Here is a 22,151-nt window from a genome sequence, read left to right on the forward strand (position 1 = left end):
AAAACAATAATTTTATTATGAAACAACTGAAACAAGAATAGCTCAGATCATCAGTAACTGATAAGCAGGTTGGTTTTTATGTTTGTGTGTTTTGCCCACTTCCAAGGGCCTGAGTGTGATAATTACATATGGTTTGATGATGAAAATAAAGATGCTTTAGCTTAGATATTTGTTAGTGTTTTCCAGATTACCTTAGAATCCACAAGGAGTGGCCCACCTAAAACTGATTAAGGTCAGTAAATCTGACCTGTAAGAAGGTTCAGAAAGGGGGTCAACATGAAAATAAACAGGAAAACTATCTTGTTTTATTCTGCTGCCCGCATTTGCTTGGGTTTCACATAGAGAAACAAGCAGCTGTCATAGTCAATCACCACACGGGTGAAACGGGAGGCACGAGTGGAGAAGGATTATTTTTCGGCCAGAGGCTGAGGGGATACTGGAGTAGGAATCAATCTGGATCAAAGAAGCAATAACAATGAAAATGCCCATTAACAGACTGTGAAAAGATGAAGAATTGACTAAGGAAGAAACCCCTGGGAGACTGAAAACTTCATCAACTCAACCATGTAAATGACTGCATTTCCCATAAATCTCATCAAGTGAAAGAAGAAGTTAACCAAAAGGAAATGGGGCGGTTCTTCAAAGCCTGGGAAGCCCAGGGGACAGAATTTAGTGGCACTAGAGTAGTTCCCCTCACTGTTTCAATCCTAGCTCTTTCTCTTTGGGAAGGCTAGAAAGGAAACAAGAATTAACATTGCTCCATGTGCCTTTAATCCCAAAGGAAATAAGGCCGGATTTAGGGTTATGCTCCTAGATTATGGAGGCTGCTCTATGTTATGATCATTTAACAGAGTTGATGCTACGTATTTATTAAGGAATGAATACAATTGTGTAAAGATGAATGGATCTAGTCAGATAAGTGGTTCACCAGGCACCAAAGCTGCACGTAGTCATTGCAATAGGCAGAGGAATGTCCCCTCAAAGATGTCCAAGCCCTAATCCTTGGAATTTGTGATAATATTGCTTTACATAGGAAAAGGGACTTTGCAGGTGTGATTGGGTTGAAGACCTTGGGATGGGATTAGCCTGGGCAATCCAGGTGGGCTGAATCTAATCTTAGTGGTGATCCAGGTGGGCTGAATCTAATCTTAGTGGTGATCCAGGTGGGCTGAATCTAATCTTAGGGATTTGTAAAAGTGGAGAAACTCTTCCTCTGAGTTCAGTCAGAGGGCTAAGTGATGACAGAAGACGGTTCTGAGAGACACATGTGGCTGGCTTTGAAGATGGATGAGGGAACCATTAGCCAAAGAATGTGGGCAGCTTCTAGGAGCTGGAAAAGCAAGAAGACTCCAGAAAGGAAGGCAGCCCTGATGACGCCTTGATTTTAGCTCATTGAGGCCTGTGTCAAGTTACTCACCTGTAGAATTTGTCAGGTAATACATTTGTGTTGTTTAAGCTACAAAATTTGTAGTAATTGGCTACAGAAGCAATAGAAAATGAATAGCCATGAAGGCTCATGTAGCCCCGACCTATCCTCCTGCCTTTCAATTCCCGAGCCCCTGCCTCCAGCCCTGCTCTGGCCAGCCCCTGTCTGCCTACCTGAGCTCCCTGCTAGCAACTGGCTCCTTTCTTCTTCCTCCTCCATTTCTAGCCTTTTGAACTGCATTCTTCTTTACTTTCTTTCTGTTTTTGTTTTGAGACCAAGTCTTGTTTTGCCACCCAGGCCGGAGCACAGTGGCACAATATCAACTCACTGCAACCTCCGTCTCCTGGACTCAAGCAATTCTCCTGCCTCAGCCTCCTGGGTAGCTGTGATTACAGTGTCCACCACCACGCCCGGCTAATTTTTTGTATTTTTAGTAGAGATGGGGTTTCACCATGTTGACCAGGCTGGTCTCGAACTCCTGACCTCGAGTGATCCACCCACCTTGGCCTTTCAAAGTGCTAGGATTATAGGCATGAGCCACCGTGCCCAGCCTCTTCTTTGCTTTCAATGGGTCAGGTCCAAATCTCAGTTCCAGGCTCAAGTCCTACAGAAAGATTGCCTGGCCAACCCCTCCAGCCCTAGTTATTCTTAAACTCAGGGCCCCACTGCACTATCTTCATTGTACAGCTTTTCCTTGAAATCTTTGAGTCATTATTTCTGTCTCAGTGTGGGTGGGGTTGCACTGGGTATCATGCGTAAGGTTTAAATGTCTCTGAGATGAAAGACTGTGACTCGGAGTTTACTAGGGAGCCGGAAGCTCGGAGTGGCCTCACCATATTCCCTTTACCTTTGTCCCCACGGTGTGTATCTTCTCACAGGAGCCAGATCCCAAGATGTGTCCACCAAGGGCCCTGCCTCTGGAGGCAGAGATCTGCCTCTTAATCTCACTGTTTGATTCCCAGACTTCTCCAGATGATACTTTCTTTGGAGAATTTTAACAAGAGGCTGCTATGGTCCAGGCCCTCCATTCCCTGCCTCCCTAGATCCCTGAATCCTGGATCCACTTGGAGATTTTGTCTGCAAATGGAAACTCTGGATCCAGCCCTGGCTAGGTGCCCAGGCTGTCATAATTTTAGTCCAGCTGGGAAAATTCCTTTGTGTTTGTTCCATGATCTCATCTTTTTTCCACAGTCCTAGGAGGAGGGGAAGGGCCAGGAGACAGGCACTGCCGAGGTGCTGATCCTAAGCCATCAGCTGCTTGGGTGTATCTAGGTCTTTATCCATTTCTTTATTCAGATCTTTTTCCTCAAAACAGAGGCATCTCATTATTCTAAGGAGCAACGTCAGTGCCTCAGAAGTCCCCAGAGGGCTCCTTGGCTTCCTGTCATTCCCACAGAAAACACTCTGCTGGAGTCTAAGTTTTCCATCCAGCGTAAGCTCAGCTGTAAACATCATCAAGACACGAAGGACTTGGAGATGTGAACGAGAGAAAGAGCTGAAAACACTCATCCTTGAGAGAGAAGGGACAGAATCAGCACCTTTCCCCTCTGGACTCCTGAGGGTCTTCTTTCCCATCTCCCAGCCCCACATCAATGCTGCTGCCCCTGGCTTTGTAGTGATACAGGGTAGGTGCTGAATTAGAAAATCAGCATAAGGACTGGCAGTGTTTTAGCTCACCCAGCAGTGCCACCTCTTCCCAGCTGTGCACAACGCCCCTGTCCACCCTTCCCAGCCGCAAGACACAACCCGAGGGAAAGAGACCACATCTCTGATGTCACGCACATTACAGAGCGAAGCCACTAGGCAGATGTCAACAGCTATGAATGCCTAAATGAGAGCAGTTTACAAAGAAGACACCAGGCTTGGAGGCTAAGGTGAGTGGGGGAAGTCTGTATGTCAGTCAGGATCTCATGAAATACAGACATAAGGACTGGGTTTGAATTTGGTCAGTGCTGGGATAGATTTTAGACCTACCGTTAAGGTTTGTTAGTGGCATGAGTGCAAGGCTTTTTATTTATTTATTTATATTTATTTATTTATTGATTGATTGATTGATTGTTTTTGAGATGGAGTCTAGCTTTGTCATCCAGGCTGGAGTGCATTGGCACGATCTCAGCTCACTGCAACCCCACATCCCAGGTTCAAGTGCTTCTCCTACCTCAGCCTCCCAAGTAGCTACAGGTGCCCAACACCATGCCCAGTTAATTTTTGTATTTTTAGTAGCGATGGGGTTTCACTGTGTTGGCCAGGGTGGTCTCGAACTCCTGACCTCATGATCCACTCGCCTCAGCCTCCCAAAGTGCTGGGATTACAAGTGCAAGCTACCACGCTCGGCCAGGTGCAAGGCTTTTTAAAATTAGAATGTCATTGCTGGGTGGCCAGGACACAGCCCCAGATGAAGCTTTTATGGGGCTGTAGAAAGGACCAGAGTATATCTATACACAGCTTCACTCCTTCCACTCCTGACAGTTTGTGTTACAAATACTTATGTTTGTTTGTGTTTGAAATGTTTTAAAGTACCCTTTTGGTGAATTGAAATTCCAAGAAACAGTGTAAAGCTGTAAAGATCTTCACACACACGCACATGTTGACAATGAGAAGAAGTGTAGAGAGACGATGGGCCAAAAAAATGTGAGTTCTATTGACGGTCATAACAGTAAGAACAGTGATAACAATAACAGCAACGATTTGTTGGCCAGTATGTGCCAGTCACTGCACTAAGTAGTTTACTTATTTAATTTTATAATCACCATAGAGGCTAAGTACCAGTAATACCTTTATTTTATAGCTGAGAAAACGGGCTCAGAGAGAGTAAGTAACAAAGAAGAGCAGATTTATGGCCCATGACAAGCAAGTCTAGAGCCAGAATTCAAACACAGGAGGCTCCATAGCTTACGCTTTGCACCACGAGGGGAGGGGAAGTGCAGTGGAGACAGCAAAGCAGCGCCCTTGGGTAGACCGCTGATACCCTTGGGAAACCTGATGACTGTGTGTGTCCCGGGAGAGCAGTCACTTGGATTTCCGGGCCTCGCTCCCTGACCTCCTGCACATTTTCTGCTCTCCATCTTTGCAAACACGAAGCAGAGGCCCACTCTAAAAGACACTAATTTCTGGACTCAAAACTCTGACTTTCACTAATTTCATGATCACAGCCGGAGAAATATGCACAAGTGAGGATCCTCAGAGAGGCAGCTCAGAAAGGATCGCAGGGAGCCTTTAAATGGGGTCTTGGAGCATAACCTCTGGGTGTGACACAGACGGATCAGCCTACGTTCAGGGGCTTCTGGGTCACGTGCACTAATGCTTTCTCTCCCTCCTCTCTTTTTTTCTGTGTTCCTCCCCTTTCTGTATTTCTCTATTTCTCCCTCTCTCATATTTGAATTTTTTTCTGTTCTTTCTCTGTTCCTCTGTTGTTTTCTTCCTAAATGTCAATGTCTGTTGCCATGTGGTCTTCCTTAATCCACTCCTCTGTTTTTCTTTCTTCTTCTTCTTCTTTTTTTTTTTTTCTTTTTTGAGATGGAGTCTTGCTCTGTCACGCAGGGTGGAGTGCAGTGGCACGATTTCGGCTCACTGCAACTTCCACCTCCCAGGTTCAAGCAATTCTCGTGCCTCAGCTTTGCAGGTAGCTGAGATTACAGGTGCCTGCACCTGGCTTATTTTTGTATTTTTAGTAGAGACAGGGTTTCACCATGTTGGCCAGGCTGGTCTTGAACTCCTGACCTCAGGTGAGCCTCCCACCTCAGCCTCCCAAAGTGCTGAGATTACAGGCATGAGCCACCATCCTCAGCCTTCTCTCTTCTTAATAATGGCTTTCTATGTCTTTCACTTCGTTGATACCCTCACTCTGTTTCTCTATGACTCTCCTATTCCATTTTGTTATCTTTATTGCTTTTTCTTTCTGCTCTTCTGTTTATCACCCGCTGGCTACTTGCCTTTCTCTCTCTGTTCTCTGTCTCTATCCCTATTTCTTCTGTTTCAAGGTCAGTGGTTCTCTGTCTCTATCTCTCTGTTTCTGCCTCTCCATCTGTCTTTTGTTTCCCTTGCATGCAGGGCCCTAGCCTGTGGATCAGGGCAAATTTGAGCCAGCCCTCTGAATTTGTCCTCTCAGGCTTCTCCTCCTTCGGTGAGCTGCAGGCTCTTCTGTATGGCCCCTTCCTCATGCTTTATCTTCTCGCCTTCATGGGAAACACCATCATTATAGTTATGGTCATAGCTGACACCCACCTACATACACCCATATACTTCTTCCTGGGCAATTTTTCCCTGCTGGAGATCTTGGTAACCATGACTGCAGTGCCCAGGATGCTCTCAGACCTGCTGGTGCCCCACAAAGTCATTACCTTCACTGGCTGCATGGTCCATTTCTACCTCTACTTTTCCCTGGGTTCTACCTCCTTCCTCATCCTGACAGGCATGGCCCTTGACCGCTTTGTGGCCATCTGCCACCCACTGCGCTATGGCACTCTGATGAGCCGGGCTGTGTGTGTCCAGCCTGCTGGGGCTGCCTGTTCAGCTCCTTTCCTAGCCATGGTACCTACTGTCCTCTCCCGCGTTCATCTTGATTACTGCCATGGCAACGTCATTAACCACTTCTTCTGTGACAGCGCACCTCTCCTGCAGTTGTCCTGCTCTGACACTCGCCTATTGGAATTGTGGGACTTTCTGATGGCCTTGGCCTTTGTCCTCAGCTCCTTCCTGGTGACCCTCATCTCCTATGGCTACATAGTCACCACCGTGCTGCAGATCCCGTCTGCCAGCAGTCGCCGGAAGACTTTCTCCACCTGCGGGTCTCACCTCACACTGGTCTTCATTGGCTACAGTAGTACTATCTTTCTGTATGTCAGGCCTGGCAAAGCTCACTCTGTGCAAGTCAGGAAGGTCGTGGCCTTGGTGACTTCAGTTCTCACCCCCTTCCTCAATCCCTTTATCCTTACCTTCTGCAATGAGACAGTTAAAATAGTGCTACAGGGGCAGATGCAGAGGCTGAAAGGCCTTTGCAAGGCACAATGATGAGCCTGGCGCCCCGGGGGACCTGACCTGCCTCCATTGAGCAGTTCTGTGGGGAGGGAGACCTCCAGTGAGTGGGAAGACCACTGTTGAGTTTCTTTAGTTTTTTTCCTCTGAGCAATAACTACAGTGAGCCCTCAGTGCTGCACTGTCTGGCCCAAAGCTCTTATGGGCCACCATGGAAGTGTTCCCTACATCCCCTGGCAGCCGTAAGAACCCTGAGAGTAGCCCAGAGCTTTCAATAAAGGGAAGTGCATGTGCTTTGCATTTGAGGAAGAGTAGCCAAGAAGTGCTCTCTGATCAAGAGGTAGTATCCAGTCCCAGTACGTGTGCATGGATGTGTATGTGTGTACATATGTGTGCATGTGTGTGCATGTTCGGGGCGTGCTTCTCTATCACAGTATGCACCATTACTGAGTGTATGCACCATAAGTGCTTGGGCTACATGGGATCAAGGGAAGAAGCAAAACTTACCAAAAACAAACTGATTGTTTTTCAATGTGTGTGTGAGTGTTGCGGGGAGGGCTGGGTCCTTGTATGATTATTCACCCATTCATTCATTTCATCAATATTGAGTAGGCTGTGTATGTCAGGCACTGTAACAGGCAGAGGCTAAGAAGGTAAAAAAGGCATAAATGGTTCTTTGCCTGACAAAGCTCTTGGCCTAAGGAAGGAAAGAGTGATAAATAGCTGTTTCCAGCACAGTGGGGAAAGTGCAACAGTAGATTCACAGAAGGTTTTATGAGCATACAGGAGAGCAACACTGAGACCAGGCAGGGGCTGAATGATGGCTTCCTGATGAGATGACACCTGAGTAGCACATTGACTATAAGGTGGACACTGTGAGAGTGCAATTCATCAGGTACCTTTGCATCAGAGAAAGATGAAACAGAGGGAAATTAAAACAAGATATATCTCCACTAGTGAGGAATTATGTGGTTTCCAGAGAGGAAATATTCAGAGTTTTAGAAAGATAAAATAAACTTTGCTCCTATATGATTAGAAACATTCATTTGCCTAAAGGCAAGGGATTGTAATAAACTTAGTCAATTCATTTATTCAGTCATTATATATCCTATTTTACACACATACATATTATATTGTACATTACATAAAATATGAACATTATATTACATTCACATACGTGTGGGTATAAAATTCTTGAAAGTCTATTATGTCCCATGCAGCCTTTGGAGTCAAACATCAGCTCCACTGTCCTCCCTCCTCCAACTATAGCCAGAAATTTAAAAAATCTTCCAGTTACTTTGACCTCAGGATCATGGTGTTCCCTTAGCTTTCTCCTATGCAGAATTTTCTAAAGTATCCCCAGTTTAAATTGTTCTGACACATTGTTTCTGTAAATACACTTTAATTTACCAAACTCTATTTCCCAATTTGTGATATATAAACTACAATCAGGAGTTTATTCATAGCTACACTTACTTGAAAACAATAAAACTACTAATTTATCACAAATGTTGAGCATTTAAAAAATCCACTATGTGGAAATGAATGAGGTAGGCTCATTTGGAGCTTGGGAGATGCGGCTTGCTTGCCAGCCCGTTGGGTCTCCTTGTGACCTCCTCTTACCCCAAGCTAACTCCTTCCTAAACGAGGCACCCCTTTCTCTGGCTTTCTGAAAGTGTCTTTCTTTCTTGCTGAGATACCCCTCAGCCAAGTTTTACGTTCCTAGTTTCAGTTTCCGGACCAAAACTTTGCTAGTTCTTTAATTACATAACAGAGCAATGACTCTGGTGTTTGCAATTGCTGTTGAATGAATTGATGTTGTTTTCCTCTGTTTATTCTCTGCTTACTACCTAGAAAAGTATGTATTTGTAAAGTAAATGAAAGAAGGATGAGTAAATTAAGAATAATTCTACTAACAATATCTTTTGTATACTTTTCATACTTTATGAACCACTTTTACATATATTTTCCATTTGGTTTTTACCCTTATAGTAATTCAATTAAATAAAGATTCACTGATCACCCATCATGAACAAAACACTCCACTCAGCAGTGGCTGTTAAAGATGAAAGAAATGTGGAGTCTGACCTCAAGGGGTCCCCTGTACTGAGAGAAATTTTAAAATGTGGTTAATTTCAGTAAGGTGTTGTCCTATGGAGTGTATGAGAGCTCAGAAAGAAAATTTCTGATTCTGAAACTGCAGCAAGCAGTGTTCCTGGCCTGCTTTAGTGGGAAAGGGAAACATGGTTGAGAGGAAGAATGAGTTGGTCAAAGAAATGGCAGAACTGACAGCAGGATCTGGTTCTTCAGACCTTTTTTTCCATCTCCCCATCTTTGGAATTTTCTTCTTCTATCTGAATTAAAAGTTGGGTTAATTCAAAGTTGGAACCTCCAGGATCTGAAGCTGCTGTTTTGCCTCCTCTAGACTCTTACTGAGCACATATCTATCAAGTTTCTACAAGTTTGTAGACTTGTAATGGCAGCAATTCTAATAACCCCTTCCTCACAGTAATTGCACGTTTAGTATCCATCACTTGAAAGAAACACATATTGGCAGAAAGCAAGTATAGATTCAATGTTACTTTTAAAGATTTGTGTTTCAATATCAAAGGCATAGAAGCAACCCAGATGCCCATCAATGGTGGACTGGATAAAGAAAATGTGGTACATATACACCATGGAAGACTACGCAGCCATAAAAAACAGTGAGGTCATGTCCTTTGCAGCAACTCAGATGGAGCTGGAAGTCATTATCCTAAGCAAATTAAGACAGAAACAGAAAACCAAATACCACATCTTCTCTTATAAGTGGGAGCTAAACACTGAGTATACATGGACACAAATGAGGGTATAGTAGACACTGGGACCTACTTGAGGGTGGAGGGAGGGAGGAGGGTGAGGACTGAAAAACTATCAGGTATTATGCTAATCGCTTTGGTGACAAAGTTATCTGTACACCAAACCCCAGCAATGTGCAATTTATCCAGGTGATAAACTTGCACATGTACCCCTTGAACCCAAAATAAACATTGGAAAGAAGGAAAAAAGATTACTATTTTATTGATCACAATTGGTTCTATGAGCATTTGAAGTATAGCACATAATACCTATACGGGTAAGATATTTTTATTTTGAATAAATATTTTGATTCTGTTCATATACAACGTTAATTATACAATGGATTCACAGTCCCTTTGCTATGATACCATTTTCCCTGGGAGGTGAGAACAGTTGATGTGGTTTTTTGTCTATGTAAGGTCATTGGATGTAGATGCACTGATGGCAACAGCCTTTTCACTTCATAGAAGTGGCTTACACTGTAACCTAATTTCCGGGTGGTAGGAGGGCAAGGTTGCTTTCAACACCCAGAACTAATTTAAGTGTAGGCAAAATCATGGCAGGATTTCATGAAACTAAAATGTTTTCCTTGGCCCCAAATATCTTCCCACCCACCCTTCATTTGTCTGGCATCCTAGCTCTAAATGGCTAACCCAAGAATCCATCCTCACACATGTAAATCCCAGTGCAAAGCCAAAAAGTGGATTTATTTCTTCTAGTTGGGAGGATTAGAGAGCAAGAAACCAAGGGTATGAAAGTTTTCGAGGAAGGAAGACAAAGGTATATAATCACTTTCCAAAGGAAAGTCAGGCCTGGATCTTGTGGTGGTTGGTAGTAACATCAAGACCCTGCACGGGTGGGATTTTAGGAGTTTGGTGAGGTGAAAAACCCTCTGGGTCAAACTAAGAAAAGGTCAGTATTGCCTATAGTGGACTAGATTCCTATCGGTCTGATTCACTAATTCTTTCAGCACTAGGTTTTCTGATGTACATATGTTTCCTCAACAATGCCTGACAGGTACTGAGGAATGGTGGTCGTGGCTCAGTGGTCTGCTGGTAAATGTTTAGCCCCAGCTCTCCATTTGCTGACTTCTAGCATTTGCCAGCTTCCTGCTGTCAATATTTTCACCGTGTCCAATTTTAAGCTACCAAGATGACATCTGAAGTTGGAGTTAGGGAAAGATGCCCTGCTGCATCGCCCCATATAGTATTTCTAACACACCGAGACAGGTGGCGTAAATAACCTCAGTCTCATGGACAAAAGTACAATGTAGCAAAGCAACGAGGAGTTTTTAATATGAATCACCTTTGTTTTAGCATAACTTATTTGATTATGAGTTTCTGTTGTCTACTTTTTTTTTTTTATCATGGCTGTGTTCAATTCCTGCCAATTTAATGGTCGATTTCCAGGCATTTCCATACATCCTCTGAAATCTAGGCAGAGGTTCCCAAAGCTTAACTCTTGTCTTCTGCACACCACGTGGAAGCTGCCAATGCTTGGGGCTTGCACCCTCTGAAGCAAAGACCTGAGCTGTACCTTCTTTCCTTTTAGCCACGGCTGGAGCTGGAGTGGCTAGGACACAGGGCACCAAGTCCTGAGGCTGCACAGAGCAGTGGGGCCCTGGGCCTGGCCCACAAACTATTTTTCCCTCCTAGGCCTCTGGGCCTGTGATGAGAGGGGCTGCTGTGAAGGTCTCTGACATGCCCTGGAAACGTTTTCCCCATTGCCTTGGCTACCAGCATTCGGGTCCTCATCTCCAGCTGAGACCATCTCAGCCTGGATTTCATTGTCCATATCACTATCAGTATTTTAGTCAAAACCATTCAACAAGTCTCTAGGAAGTTCCAAACTTTCCCATGCCTTCCTGTCTTCTTCTGAGTCCTCCAAACTGTTCCAGCCTCTGCCAGTTAGCCAATTCTAAAGTCCTTTCCACAGTCTCAGGAACCTTGTAGCAATGCCCCACTATGGGTTCTCCAGGGGGCTCCAGAACATCACTAGCATCCTACCTCTGGGTTTCCCTTAGATCCTGCTCCCCAGTCAGCGCTGCATTGCTGTCATTCTCCTTCACTTGAGTTAGACACCTGCCAAGTCCTATGGAGGTAAAGCTCATGGCATTGCCCTTATAAGGGAACTCATGAATTATTTTATCTGATAGACACAGGATCCTCCATATATGAGGGGACCTGGCTTCTTCACTAGCAGCTGGGCAGCTCATCACTCACATTTGTGTTTCTTCCACTTCTCTCACTCAGTGGACAATTCACCCAGAAGTTCTTGGGTTACCCAGCCCTGGGGGTGAGTCCAAGGGACTGCATATGAGGCCCTTGTCCTTGTCATGGAGGAAGTTGGCTGTGATCTAAGGAGAGGAGACACCACAGATTTCCTTCCCTCTCCTTCACAGACACAGAGGGCAGATCTCCCCATTCTCAGTCTCATCCCCATGAGTCCCTTTTGTTGAAGGACCTGAGCAAATCAGCCTTAAAGGGGTATAACACGTGACTAATTCAGCTGCTGGCAGAGAGGGAAATCAAGTATTTCAGAAAAGCTGAGCTCTCTGAACTTACTTAGGTTATTTGCAAAATTAAAGGCAATACAGTTTCAGCACTGAAGGTGAATAGCACCTTTGGTGACTACAATATGATTGCCCTAGGCAAGCAGAGATTTCTACACTGATGTACACACTGAAGTTTGTTGTAATCAAATATGCCCTGTTATTTCAGTGAGTGGAGCATCTTGCAGAGGACACTTACAGGTCCACTGGGGGACTTGGGTCTGATTACTGATGATACCCATGGCCAGTCTCCAGAAACCCACTCATTAATCCCATCTTTTTAGGCTTTGGTTGTCTACACAATATACCATTTTATGTCTATGTTATTTTACACACTCAGTTGCCTCTCTCAGGAATTCACTTTTCCTCTTCTCAGCCTATAAAATTGTTCTTTGGACCTCAAAAAGTCATTTCAACTTAACTTTTAACTTAATCAAAAGAAATGGGGCATTCCCTGAGAGCTTTGCCTTCAGGAACTCAGGACTCATCCTTATGTCAAATTTCCTGAGGTTTCAAACACTGAGGTTTGACATAAGCATTTCTTCTTAAGATTTAGAACCATGCAGTGAAGAAAGGGGCTTCCTCCCACAGCTTGGAATGGTCCATCTCTGGACTTGGTTCAATGTAGTTTTGTCTATATGTGGGTTCTGAGCTCCTTATGTTAGGTGTCGTGCCTTACAAATCTTTGTTTTTCCTGTACCTAGAATATAGTAGGTGTTCAATAAATGCTAGCTGTCATTAATCATGAGGTTTATATGAATTTGGAACATGAGTTAGCACGATAACCTAAACATGGAATGCCATCTTAGTTGATGGTAAGAAATATAGTCAACAGAGCAAGAGAATAGGTTTCCCACTGCTCTACATCTCAGTTAGTTGTCTCAACTAGTACCACAATCACTTCCAAGATGTGCCTAACAGGAACCAAACAAAGCAATATGGAAGGCAAGAGTTCTAGAAACAGTTTGATGCAACCTCCTATTTGTAAACCTGAATATTTTGGACGGGAATGCATAGATATCTTTGCTTACCTGCTAGTCTGCCTGCATAACTGAAAAAGGCAGAACTGGGACAATGGGTGAAGGTTAGAGGAAGTCATATTGAGGTTTGACATAAGGATTTCTTCTTAAAATCTAGAACCATGCAGTGAAGAAAGGGGCTGCCTCCCATAGCTGGGCATGCTCCATCCCTGGACTTGGTTCAAGCAGAGTCCCTAAGCCAGTCTGTTCAGTGTGTTGCAGTGGGGATGCCTGCACCAAGACAGAGGGAGGTAGGCCTATATGACCTACTCCCTTGCAATTCCATGAGGCTGTGTTTTATTTACATCATGTCTTAAACCTGGGGAGCCTTTTATAACAGCTACTTTGATTTGGAACCGGAATCCCAAGATTTCTCCCAGCAAGTTGCAAGATTTTTTTTAAATTATTTTTTCGTTTCTATCTATCCAGGAGTCTCATTTGACATTATGCACATTGACAACCCTGCCACATTAAGACAAATGTCTGGAACCAATATATCTAGACATCTCTAGGTCATGTCCACATAGAATTCTAACAGTGAGTCAGAGGTTGGGCCATTGACTGAAGTCACTCAAGAAGTTTAAAGTCAGACTAGGATGAGAGTCTTCAGGGTCTTTATCCTGGTTACTACTGTCTCTGGAAATGGGACCTGGAATAAAGGTCACCAAGGAAAGATGGCTCCAATAATAGCAAATGTGTCCCCAAATTCCCTCTTCCAATGCCGTTCACATTGTTGAGATTGGAACAAGGGCTTTCTTATACCATTTTCTGTTTGAAAATTCTACCAGCAAATTGTTTAGATCACAGCGTTACTCAGACATTAATGTGCATAGGAATCACCTGGGGATCCTGCAAAAATGCAGATTCTGATTTAGGAGATATCAGGTGAGACCTGAGATTCTGCATCTCCAATAAGCTCCCAGGAGATGCCAGTGCTGTTTCAAGCATCACACTTTGAAGAGCAAAGAACCACAGGCAAGGCTGTGGGGCAAGTCAGGTTGCGTGATGCTAGATTCCTTGGGGTGATTGCTGTGAAGTCCCAAGGCTAGTCATACCTTCCCCAAAAGTGACCAGAGACACCACTTCCAAGGAAATCCTATGAAAAACAGGTGATAGCCTGCTACAGGCTATTGATTATTTTTAGTTTTTTAAGAGGGGAATGTGCAGAGAAAAGAGAGTAGCAGGAAGGAGTCCCTGGGGAGGACACTGAGCGACTCCTGTGCTGATTATTTTAGGAGGAGAAGCTGAGGAAAAGTATCTGCATCTCAGAAGGAGGTAATTACTTTCCACTTAGCTCTTCAGTTTTTCAGGAAGTTTGCAAGGAGGGCAAGTAATTAGTCTCTTGAGAGGTGAAAGAGTTAAGTTCTCAGGATGAAAAACTTCTCCCTACTGGTCTTTACAGCAGAATCAGAAGTATCTGTCCACTTTGGCAAGGCCCACAAATGCAAAAATGTACTGTGGTGGTTGAAAAAAAAAAAAAAATATATATATATATATATATGTTAGAAATCACTATCGCCTGTTTTTCATTGGCTACAAATAACCCATTTCTGAAGTCACTTCCACCCTTGACTGCAAGGACCCTGCACTCTTGAATTTCTCCTACCATCCTGGGTTCCCTCCTCTGCCTCCTTCTCTAGCTCCCTTTCTGCCATTTTCTAAACATGGATGTCCCCATATTTCTTTTCTTATCTTTGTTTTTAAAAAATCTCTATTTTCTCCTTCAGAAATCTCACCTACTTTAACCAAAGCAATCTTTAAAATGTAAATGAATTTCAAATCTGGATTTTGTCCTCCTCTGAGTCCTGGCCCACATCTCTAACCACTAGATTGACCACCACCACACATTCAACACATCTAAAGATACACACATAGTCCTCCCCTCCCACAAAGGCCATGTTTATGGCTCCCAATCCCCCAGTCATCTAGACTGGAAACTGGAAGAATCTAGCCTTCCTTTGTTTATCCATAGCCACCACCCTAGTTCAAGGATCTGTTTCCTCTTAACCATTGCAGTAACATTCTTAATTTTTTTTTTATTGGTAGATTGCTCAATCACCAACCTATCCATGCACCGTACTCCTATTATATTTTATTTTCTTAAGTTATTGTGTCAATCAACTGTTTTTAATAATCCGTAACAAGGCTGGGCGTGCTGGCTCACACCTGTAATCCCAGCATATCGGGAGGCTGCAGCGGAGAGATCATATGAGGTCGGGACTTTGAGACCATTGTGGCCAACTTGAAGAAACTCCATCTCTACTAAAAATACAAAATCAGCCGAGTGTGGTGGCACGCACCTGTAATCCCAGCTACCCAGGAGGCTGAGGTAGGAGAATCGCTTGAATCTAGGAGGTGGAGGTTGCAGTGAGCTGAGATCATGCCATTGCACTCCAGCCTGGGCAACAAGAGTGACACTCTATCTCAAAAATAAATAAATAAAAATAATCCTTAACAATGAGATTTCATTTATAATTACTTTCAAAATCAATCAAACTAGCTAGCCATCTATCTTCATCCAGAAAAAGAGTAAAAAGATGCATTTTAAAATATTAACAATGGCTATATCTGGGTATGCGTTATAGGAATTTACTTTTTAAAAATCTTGTATTGAAATTATATGTATTTAAACTGTTGTATTAGTCTGTTCTCATGCTGCTATAAGGACACACCCAAGACTGGGTAATTTATAAAGAAAACAGGTTTAATTGACTCACAGTTTGGCATGGCTGGGGAGGCTTCAGGAAATCTATGATCATGGCAGAAGGGGGAAGGGGGAGCAAACACGTCCTTCTTCACATGGCAGCAGCAAGGAGAAGTGCAGAGCACAGGAGTGAAAAAGCCCCCTATAAAACGATCAGATCTCATGAGAACTCACTCTCTATCATGAGAACAGCATGGAGGTAACCGCCTCCATGATTAAATTACCTCCCATTGGGTCCCTCCCATAACACGTGGGGATTATGGGAACTATAATTCAAGATGAGATTTGCGTGGGGACACAGCCAAACCATATAAAATGTATATCATGAGGTTTGGATATAAATATACATAGTAAACTTATTACTACAGTCAAGCTAATTAATCTATCCATCTCTTCATATAGTTACCATTTTTCATGTGTAGTGAGATGACTTAAGAGCTACCCTCTTAGCAAATGTCAAGTATACAATACAGTATCATTACCTGTAATCCCCATGCTGAACATTAGATTGCTAGAACTTACTCTTCCTACCCAACTGAAACCTTGTACCCTCTGTTTTTCTATATGTACACATTCATTTCCAAATTCTCTTCATTTAAATTTGAATTCTCTTCATATATTATTTTAGTGATCAAAAAAATTAACAACAACAATCTCTTCCTTTTTCAGTCAAATCAAGCACAGATTCTCCCTGGCATCTCCTGCCCTACATGACTCTGCCCATTCACCACCCCTCATAGCTTCACCCCCATCTCCTTGTTACACACTTTTTGCTACCACCAAACTGAACCCCTGCTATTCTCCGTAAGTTAATTCCACTTTGCCTTCACACACTTCCCTTTTTATTCCTGTGCTTAGAATACTTCGTTCTGCCATCTTCGCCTGGAAAATTCTTAATCACCCACCAGGGACTATCTGAAATGTCCCCTCGTTTATGAAGCTTCATCACCTATCCAGATGTGAAGTCATCCTGCCTGGAGTTCCCAATCAGGAAAGTTAACATGATCTGCCTTGCATTATAATTGTGTACCAGTCAGATTCCAAATCCTGGATTCCTAGCTTCTCAGTGTCAGGGCTCTTTTTTCATCTTTATAACCCTCAGAATGCCAAGCAACATTTCTTATACAGTGTAACTACTCATTATATTTTGGTTAAACAGGCCAAGTGCAATGGCTCACACCTGTAATCCCAGCACTTTGGGAGGCAGATGTGGGAGGATTGCCTGAGGCCAGGAGTTCAAGACCCAGCCTGGGCAACATAGAGAGACCCTATCTCTACAAAAATAAAAAAGTTAGCCTGGTGTGGTGCTGAATGCCTGTAGTCTGAGCTACTTGGGAGGCTGAAGTGGGAGCACCACTTGGGTCCAGGAGGTGGAGGCTGCAGTAAACTGTGATTACAACACTGCACTACAGCCTGGGCCACAGACGAAGACGCTCTCTCAAAATAATAGTAATTTTGGTTAAACAAATGAATGAGCACATATGTTGGGTTTTCATTTCTAGTCCTGAGAAGGAAAGTTTTGCCAAATGGAAACTCATATTTTCTTTAATGATGATGTGTATGTGTAATGTGGACTTTAACAAAATGTAATGAGGCAATCACGACCCCACAGTTACTTATCAGAAAGCTAAAATGAGACCAGTACCAGCAAGGCAGCATCCTGGAATCAAGCACGCTATTATTTCTGCAGCAAAGTACACACATATTCACACTCAATGACATAAAGGCAGAAATGGCCTCATGTTTAGTACAGAACAAGTTAAGCCATCTAAGTGCTTTGACTCAATATTTAAGAAAGAACTTTCAGCATTCAAAGCATTTGATTACAGAATTGTGGATAAAGGGTTGGGAATGGGTAGACCCCATCCACTTAGGGCCCACCATGCACTGGCTCCCACGCCACAACGATGCTGTGAAATCGTTACCAACTTCATATCATAGATGATAAAAACTGAGGCTTGGAATGTTTAAGGATCTTAATCCCAAGTCATATGGTCAATAAATGTTGAGTTGTGATTTGAATCTAGAGTTTCCTAACTCCAATATCAATTTGTTTGTAGTAATCACAACTTCAAGTATGTGGAATCTGCAAAGTGTTGAATCAAACACAGTGCCGTAGCAATCTCTGAACACAGGACTCAAAGCTTATTGCTTATATACATGAATAAAAATGCTTGTAGCTACAAAAAAAAACTGTTTAATATATGGCAAATGAATGAATGTATTAAAGTCTCACAATCAGCTGTGGACTATCAGTGATAGGTAGGAGATGGGGAGGTGTCCCTTTCCCAGCAGAAAGATCTAACTTGAGTCTCAAATGCTATTGTAAGACTGGTTAAAGGTGCTCCAAACAGGGTCAGCCCTCAGCCCTCCATCTCTTATTGGGAATCCATGACAATCCAGAAATCCAGGAAGCTGCTGTTCCTCCAATTACCACTTCCCAGACTGTGACCTCACCCTTTTCAGCTCCCATATTGATGTGCTTCATATTCTTCAGGTGTTATAAATTCCTAAACCAGAATGAGAAATTCAACTCATGGGCCTATTTTGTGTTTTATTTGCCACCTGCCACTCAGAAAGCAACATCTTTCTACCAGGTTTCAGAGACATCACGTCTTGAGGCTCTCCAATCTAAAACATCTCAAGTCTTGGAATCAGAGGTCAAAGGGGGATTCTAAGATAACCTTTGAGTCAGGAGTACCCCAGTTCATGCGGCAGGCTTAGCTTCGTACCACGCCAGCTGGCCTCCTTTTCAAACTGGCCTCCACCATAGCCCCCATTTTTGTGTCCTTGCCCTTCACCCCTCATCCCAAACCCTCTTGCATTGCTCTTCCCAACCTCTGTCCAGCCACTTAAACTTTTAACCCTTAGTTTGTTTTTTCCCTGTTCAAGATCTCACCTCTCCTCTCAGGTTTGATGACTGATGCTCCTCTCTTCATACAAAATTCATGCCAGTCACTTCCTCATGAGGCTTCAAGACTCTGAGTCACAACACGCCCCCCAACCCCTTCCAATTCAGCAAGCCTCAGGACAAGTCCCTGGAGTATGTCTTAGGACCTTTTGTGCTTGTTCAAAAGTTTTACATTCCAAGTTTTTATTTTAGAAAACTCATTGCTAGTTACAAGTGAAGTTAACATAGGTAAAGTGTAACTTGAATGTCAAATTGACTTTTTTCTGCATCAGAGTCTTTGACAGAATAGGTTTCCCTCAGTGCAGGCTCTCCTTGCTACAGAACAGATCCTCCCCTCCCTCAGGCCCAGGAGTCCTGCATTCCCAAGATTCAGGCAAACTCAACTTGTCCAACCAGTCAACCATACAGTGCTCAATCAAAACAGGCCAAGCACAGCCTTGGCTGTTACAGAGTAGCCTAGTCAAGGCTGTGTTTAGTTCTTTAGCATGTGCTTTGGACAGCATTCCACATTAACTGTACTTGCAGCCTGGACTCCCCAGAGTGCGCTCAGCTCCCCTCATTCATTCCTGTTAAGGATCCTTGCTGATAAGAGATCCTGTTTATCTTTCTAAGTCCTTCATGCAGGTTTTGCAGTTCACAGCTCTGTTAAAATGCCAACTAGCAGAGAGCTTCCACATCCCCATATGATATAATAATCCTCCAGAGACTTGGAGGATTTGAATGTTCTCTCCTGATGGTGTATCTTTCTCCCTCTCCACATTAACTCTCTCAGTCCTCCTAGCTGAACTATCCTTGTGCCTTTTGACTCCTGAAACAATGTTTCTGCTCCAGAAAATGACCGTTTTTGACCCACTGGGAATGCAGAGGGGGTAGCAGTACTGTCACCCTGGTTCTTTGTGGCAGTGATGTCCATCGTCAGTGTCCTGGGGGCATGCCAAGCTCCTCAGTGACGGAAAGAGCAGGGTGAGGAATGAGAAAGAGGAGAGCAAGGAAAGTACCTGAACAACCCTCACTGTTGGCAGGTCTTTGCAAGGGGCAGGTGGCCAGGGGAGGACATAGAGGTAAACAGCTCCCTGAGGCTAGCAAGCCAGCTAGCAGCAATAATTAAAAGCAATGAATGATGCAAGAGCACCATGCACTAAGCAGACAAAGATCTAGGGAGGCTCAAATAGAAAAGAGACACTGCAGGAGTAGACCTAGGCTGAGCTTTCCCAGCCCCAGCCTCAGGAAGGGACAAAAGAAGAGGGTGGGACAGAGCTCCTTAGCTTCTTCCCCAGGGGGAGGGCAAACCAATGCAGGGAGTCCTGTCATGATGAAATGCAATGCTGCACCTAATGTCAGCAGTAGCACAGTGAGCAGGAGGAAATAAGCAACTCAATTATTCATTCACTCACTCACTCATTCATTCAGAAAGTCATGGACAATACCAAATACTACTGGTGCTCTAGGAATGCAGTGCTAAAAACAGTCCTGGGTTTTACCACTCAATTGCAAAAACAGACAGTAAGTAAGTTTAAAACAACAAACTGTGATAGGTGCAATGAAAGGGGCATGACAGAAAGGCAGGGAAGGGGAGGGGGACTCAACCGTGTCAAGTCACACCCTACCACCCAGGTCCAAATGCAGGACCTGGAGCTCAGACCCTGTGGATAACAGGGTCAGTGTAATGGGATGAATGGGGCAAAGAGGTTCCTCTCAAACTCCCTGCAAGCACCGTTCCAATCTGGGTCCTCTGGGGCAGCCCACAGGAAAGAGCAACAATGCAACCCCAGGATGGAGATGCTCCACTCTGCCCGGTGCACTCTCTATATCTCCTTCCTCCTGCTATTCAGGCACTCCCAGTGGGAGACCTGGAACTGAAAGGGATTCAGAAAGATGGAAGTTTCCCACCCTCTTCAGTGCTGACAGTGTGCCCCAGCAGGGTCTGGAATAGGAGCATGATGGTGGTTCCCAGGGAGCAGTTGCCTCTACTAGGGACTTGGCCACATCCCAGGACCATCCTCAGTTTGGGGAATGTGAGCTCCTGCGAGCAGGCAGCAACTGGGAGTCCACAGGGGCCTCCTAGGAACTGTGACTGCTCTCTCTCACACTCTCCTGTCTCCTGTGGGCACGGAGCTCAGTGTAGCCCTGGCAGCCCTGGGATCTGCAAGTGGAGTGAGGAGAAGAGGGAGAAGGAGCAGGAAGTTGGGTGCCAATTGTTTTAGACACAGGCAATTTAGGAACAAAGAAAATGAGTAAAGAATCGTTACCTCTGGCCATCCAGGAGGGAAAAAAATAGGTCCACTGTCTTGTTGTTTTCTCATAAACGAAAAATAAGAGGAATGCCAAAGTAGAAAAACACATCTATTTTTAGGAAAATGAAATGGCCAGGGCCTGAGCATTAAGATACTGGGTGAACCAAAATGAGAAATCAGGGATCTGTTTACAACTATAAAATGGAAAATATACATATATACACACACACACACACATATATATGCACATACATAAAGGGAATATGTGTGTGTATGAATGACAAATATATTGTTGTCAATTTGTAATTTTGTATATTATATCAGCTATGAAAAATTTTAAATATGACACTGAGACACTTCAGTAAACACAGAATTTTATTGTGACTTCCAAAACCAAAGGAATTTTGTATCTCTCCTCTTTTTTTTTTTTTTTTTTTTTTGAGATGGAGTCTTGCTCTGTCACCCAGGCTGGAGTGCAATGGCGTGATCTCGGCTCACTGCAAGCTCTGCCTCCCCGGTTCATGCCATTCTCCTGCCTCAGCCTCCTGAGTAGCTGGGACTACAGGCACCTGCCACCACGCCTGGCTAATTTTTTGTATTTTTTAGTAGAGACAGGGTCTCACCATGTTAGCCAGGATGGTCTCCATCTCCTGAACTTGTGATCTGCCTGCCTCGGCTTCCCAAAGTACTAGGATTAAAGGCATGAGCCATCGCACCCAGCCCAGAATTTTGTATCTCTTTATCAGCAAGACCAGCTTCCCTGACTTCTCCACCCACCCAAGGATGTGCATCATGTCCAGTGCCAACGACTCAAGAAATGACATAGTCCTTTTCCTTTGTCCCTTGCTGTACTTCATGGCAAAAACAGCTGACATTGTCTCATTTGATCCTCTCATCAACCCTGTGAAGCAGCCGCTATGGGTGTCTTCATTCCACCACTGACGGTACAGAGGAAGCCTTGCTCCAGGGCATGCACTTAGTGAGTGGTGTCTGGGTTTGAACTCCAAGGAGCAGAGTACAGGTGATCTTCAGCTTGGGTACTTTAGACTTTTACACATGACCTTGCATACCCTATACACTGACATTTTCTCATTCGCTTTCACATTTTCATATATTTGCTGATCAAGGAGCATTTCAAGTATCACATGTAGCATCTCCTGCCCTAATGGTTCAAGTTTGTCTGTACAATTATCAACAATTTTAACTGAAAACACTAGCAAGTGAAAATGGAAACTTGTCTGGATGAACTTCTATTTGCATGATGCATTTTCATGAGGCTGTTGTCAAAACAATAACAAACAAACAAGCAAACAAACACAGTACCTCTCTCTCAAAGATGGATCCCAGGCTGGAGTTTCATGGTCGTGCATCTAAGCTTCAGAAGAAGGGGTCTGAGGTAGAATTGAAAGGAAATACAACAGTCATGCTTCTGTGAGATATGTCTTTTTTCTAGACTTCTCATCCTTTCCATAAATATATGGGAAATATGTTTGC

The 22,151-nt window shown here is 43.8% G+C and overlaps 1 protein-coding gene across 1 annotated transcript; it reads left to right on the top strand.

Annotated features, from left to right (window-relative positions):
- Nucleotides 1-5,470: 5,470 nt before the first annotated feature.
- Nucleotides 5,471-6,495, top strand: LOC105511439 (olfactory receptor 6V1). The gene has a single exon (XM_011941575.1). The coding sequence runs from the start codon at nucleotides 5,471-5,473 to the stop codon at nucleotides 6,434-6,436; it is 966 nt and encodes a 321-aa protein (XP_011796965.1). The 3' UTR covers nucleotides 6,437-6,495.
- Nucleotides 6,496-22,151: the final 15,656 nt, after the last annotated feature.

This window comes from Colobus angolensis, unplaced genomic scaffold, assembly GCF_000951035.1.
Source record: "Colobus angolensis palliatus isolate OR3802 unplaced genomic scaffold, Cang.pa_1.0 Scaffold2, whole genome shotgun sequence".
In the NCBI taxonomy this organism is placed as follows: domain Eukaryota; kingdom Metazoa; phylum Chordata; class Mammalia; order Primates; family Cercopithecidae; genus Colobus; species Colobus angolensis.

Bases quoted from the DNA above. Each gene is read 5' to 3' on its own strand.
- LOC105511439 (XM_011941575.1), top strand. From the start codon at position 5,471: ATGCAGGGCCCTAGCCTGTGGATCAGGGCAAATTTGAGCCAGCCCTCT.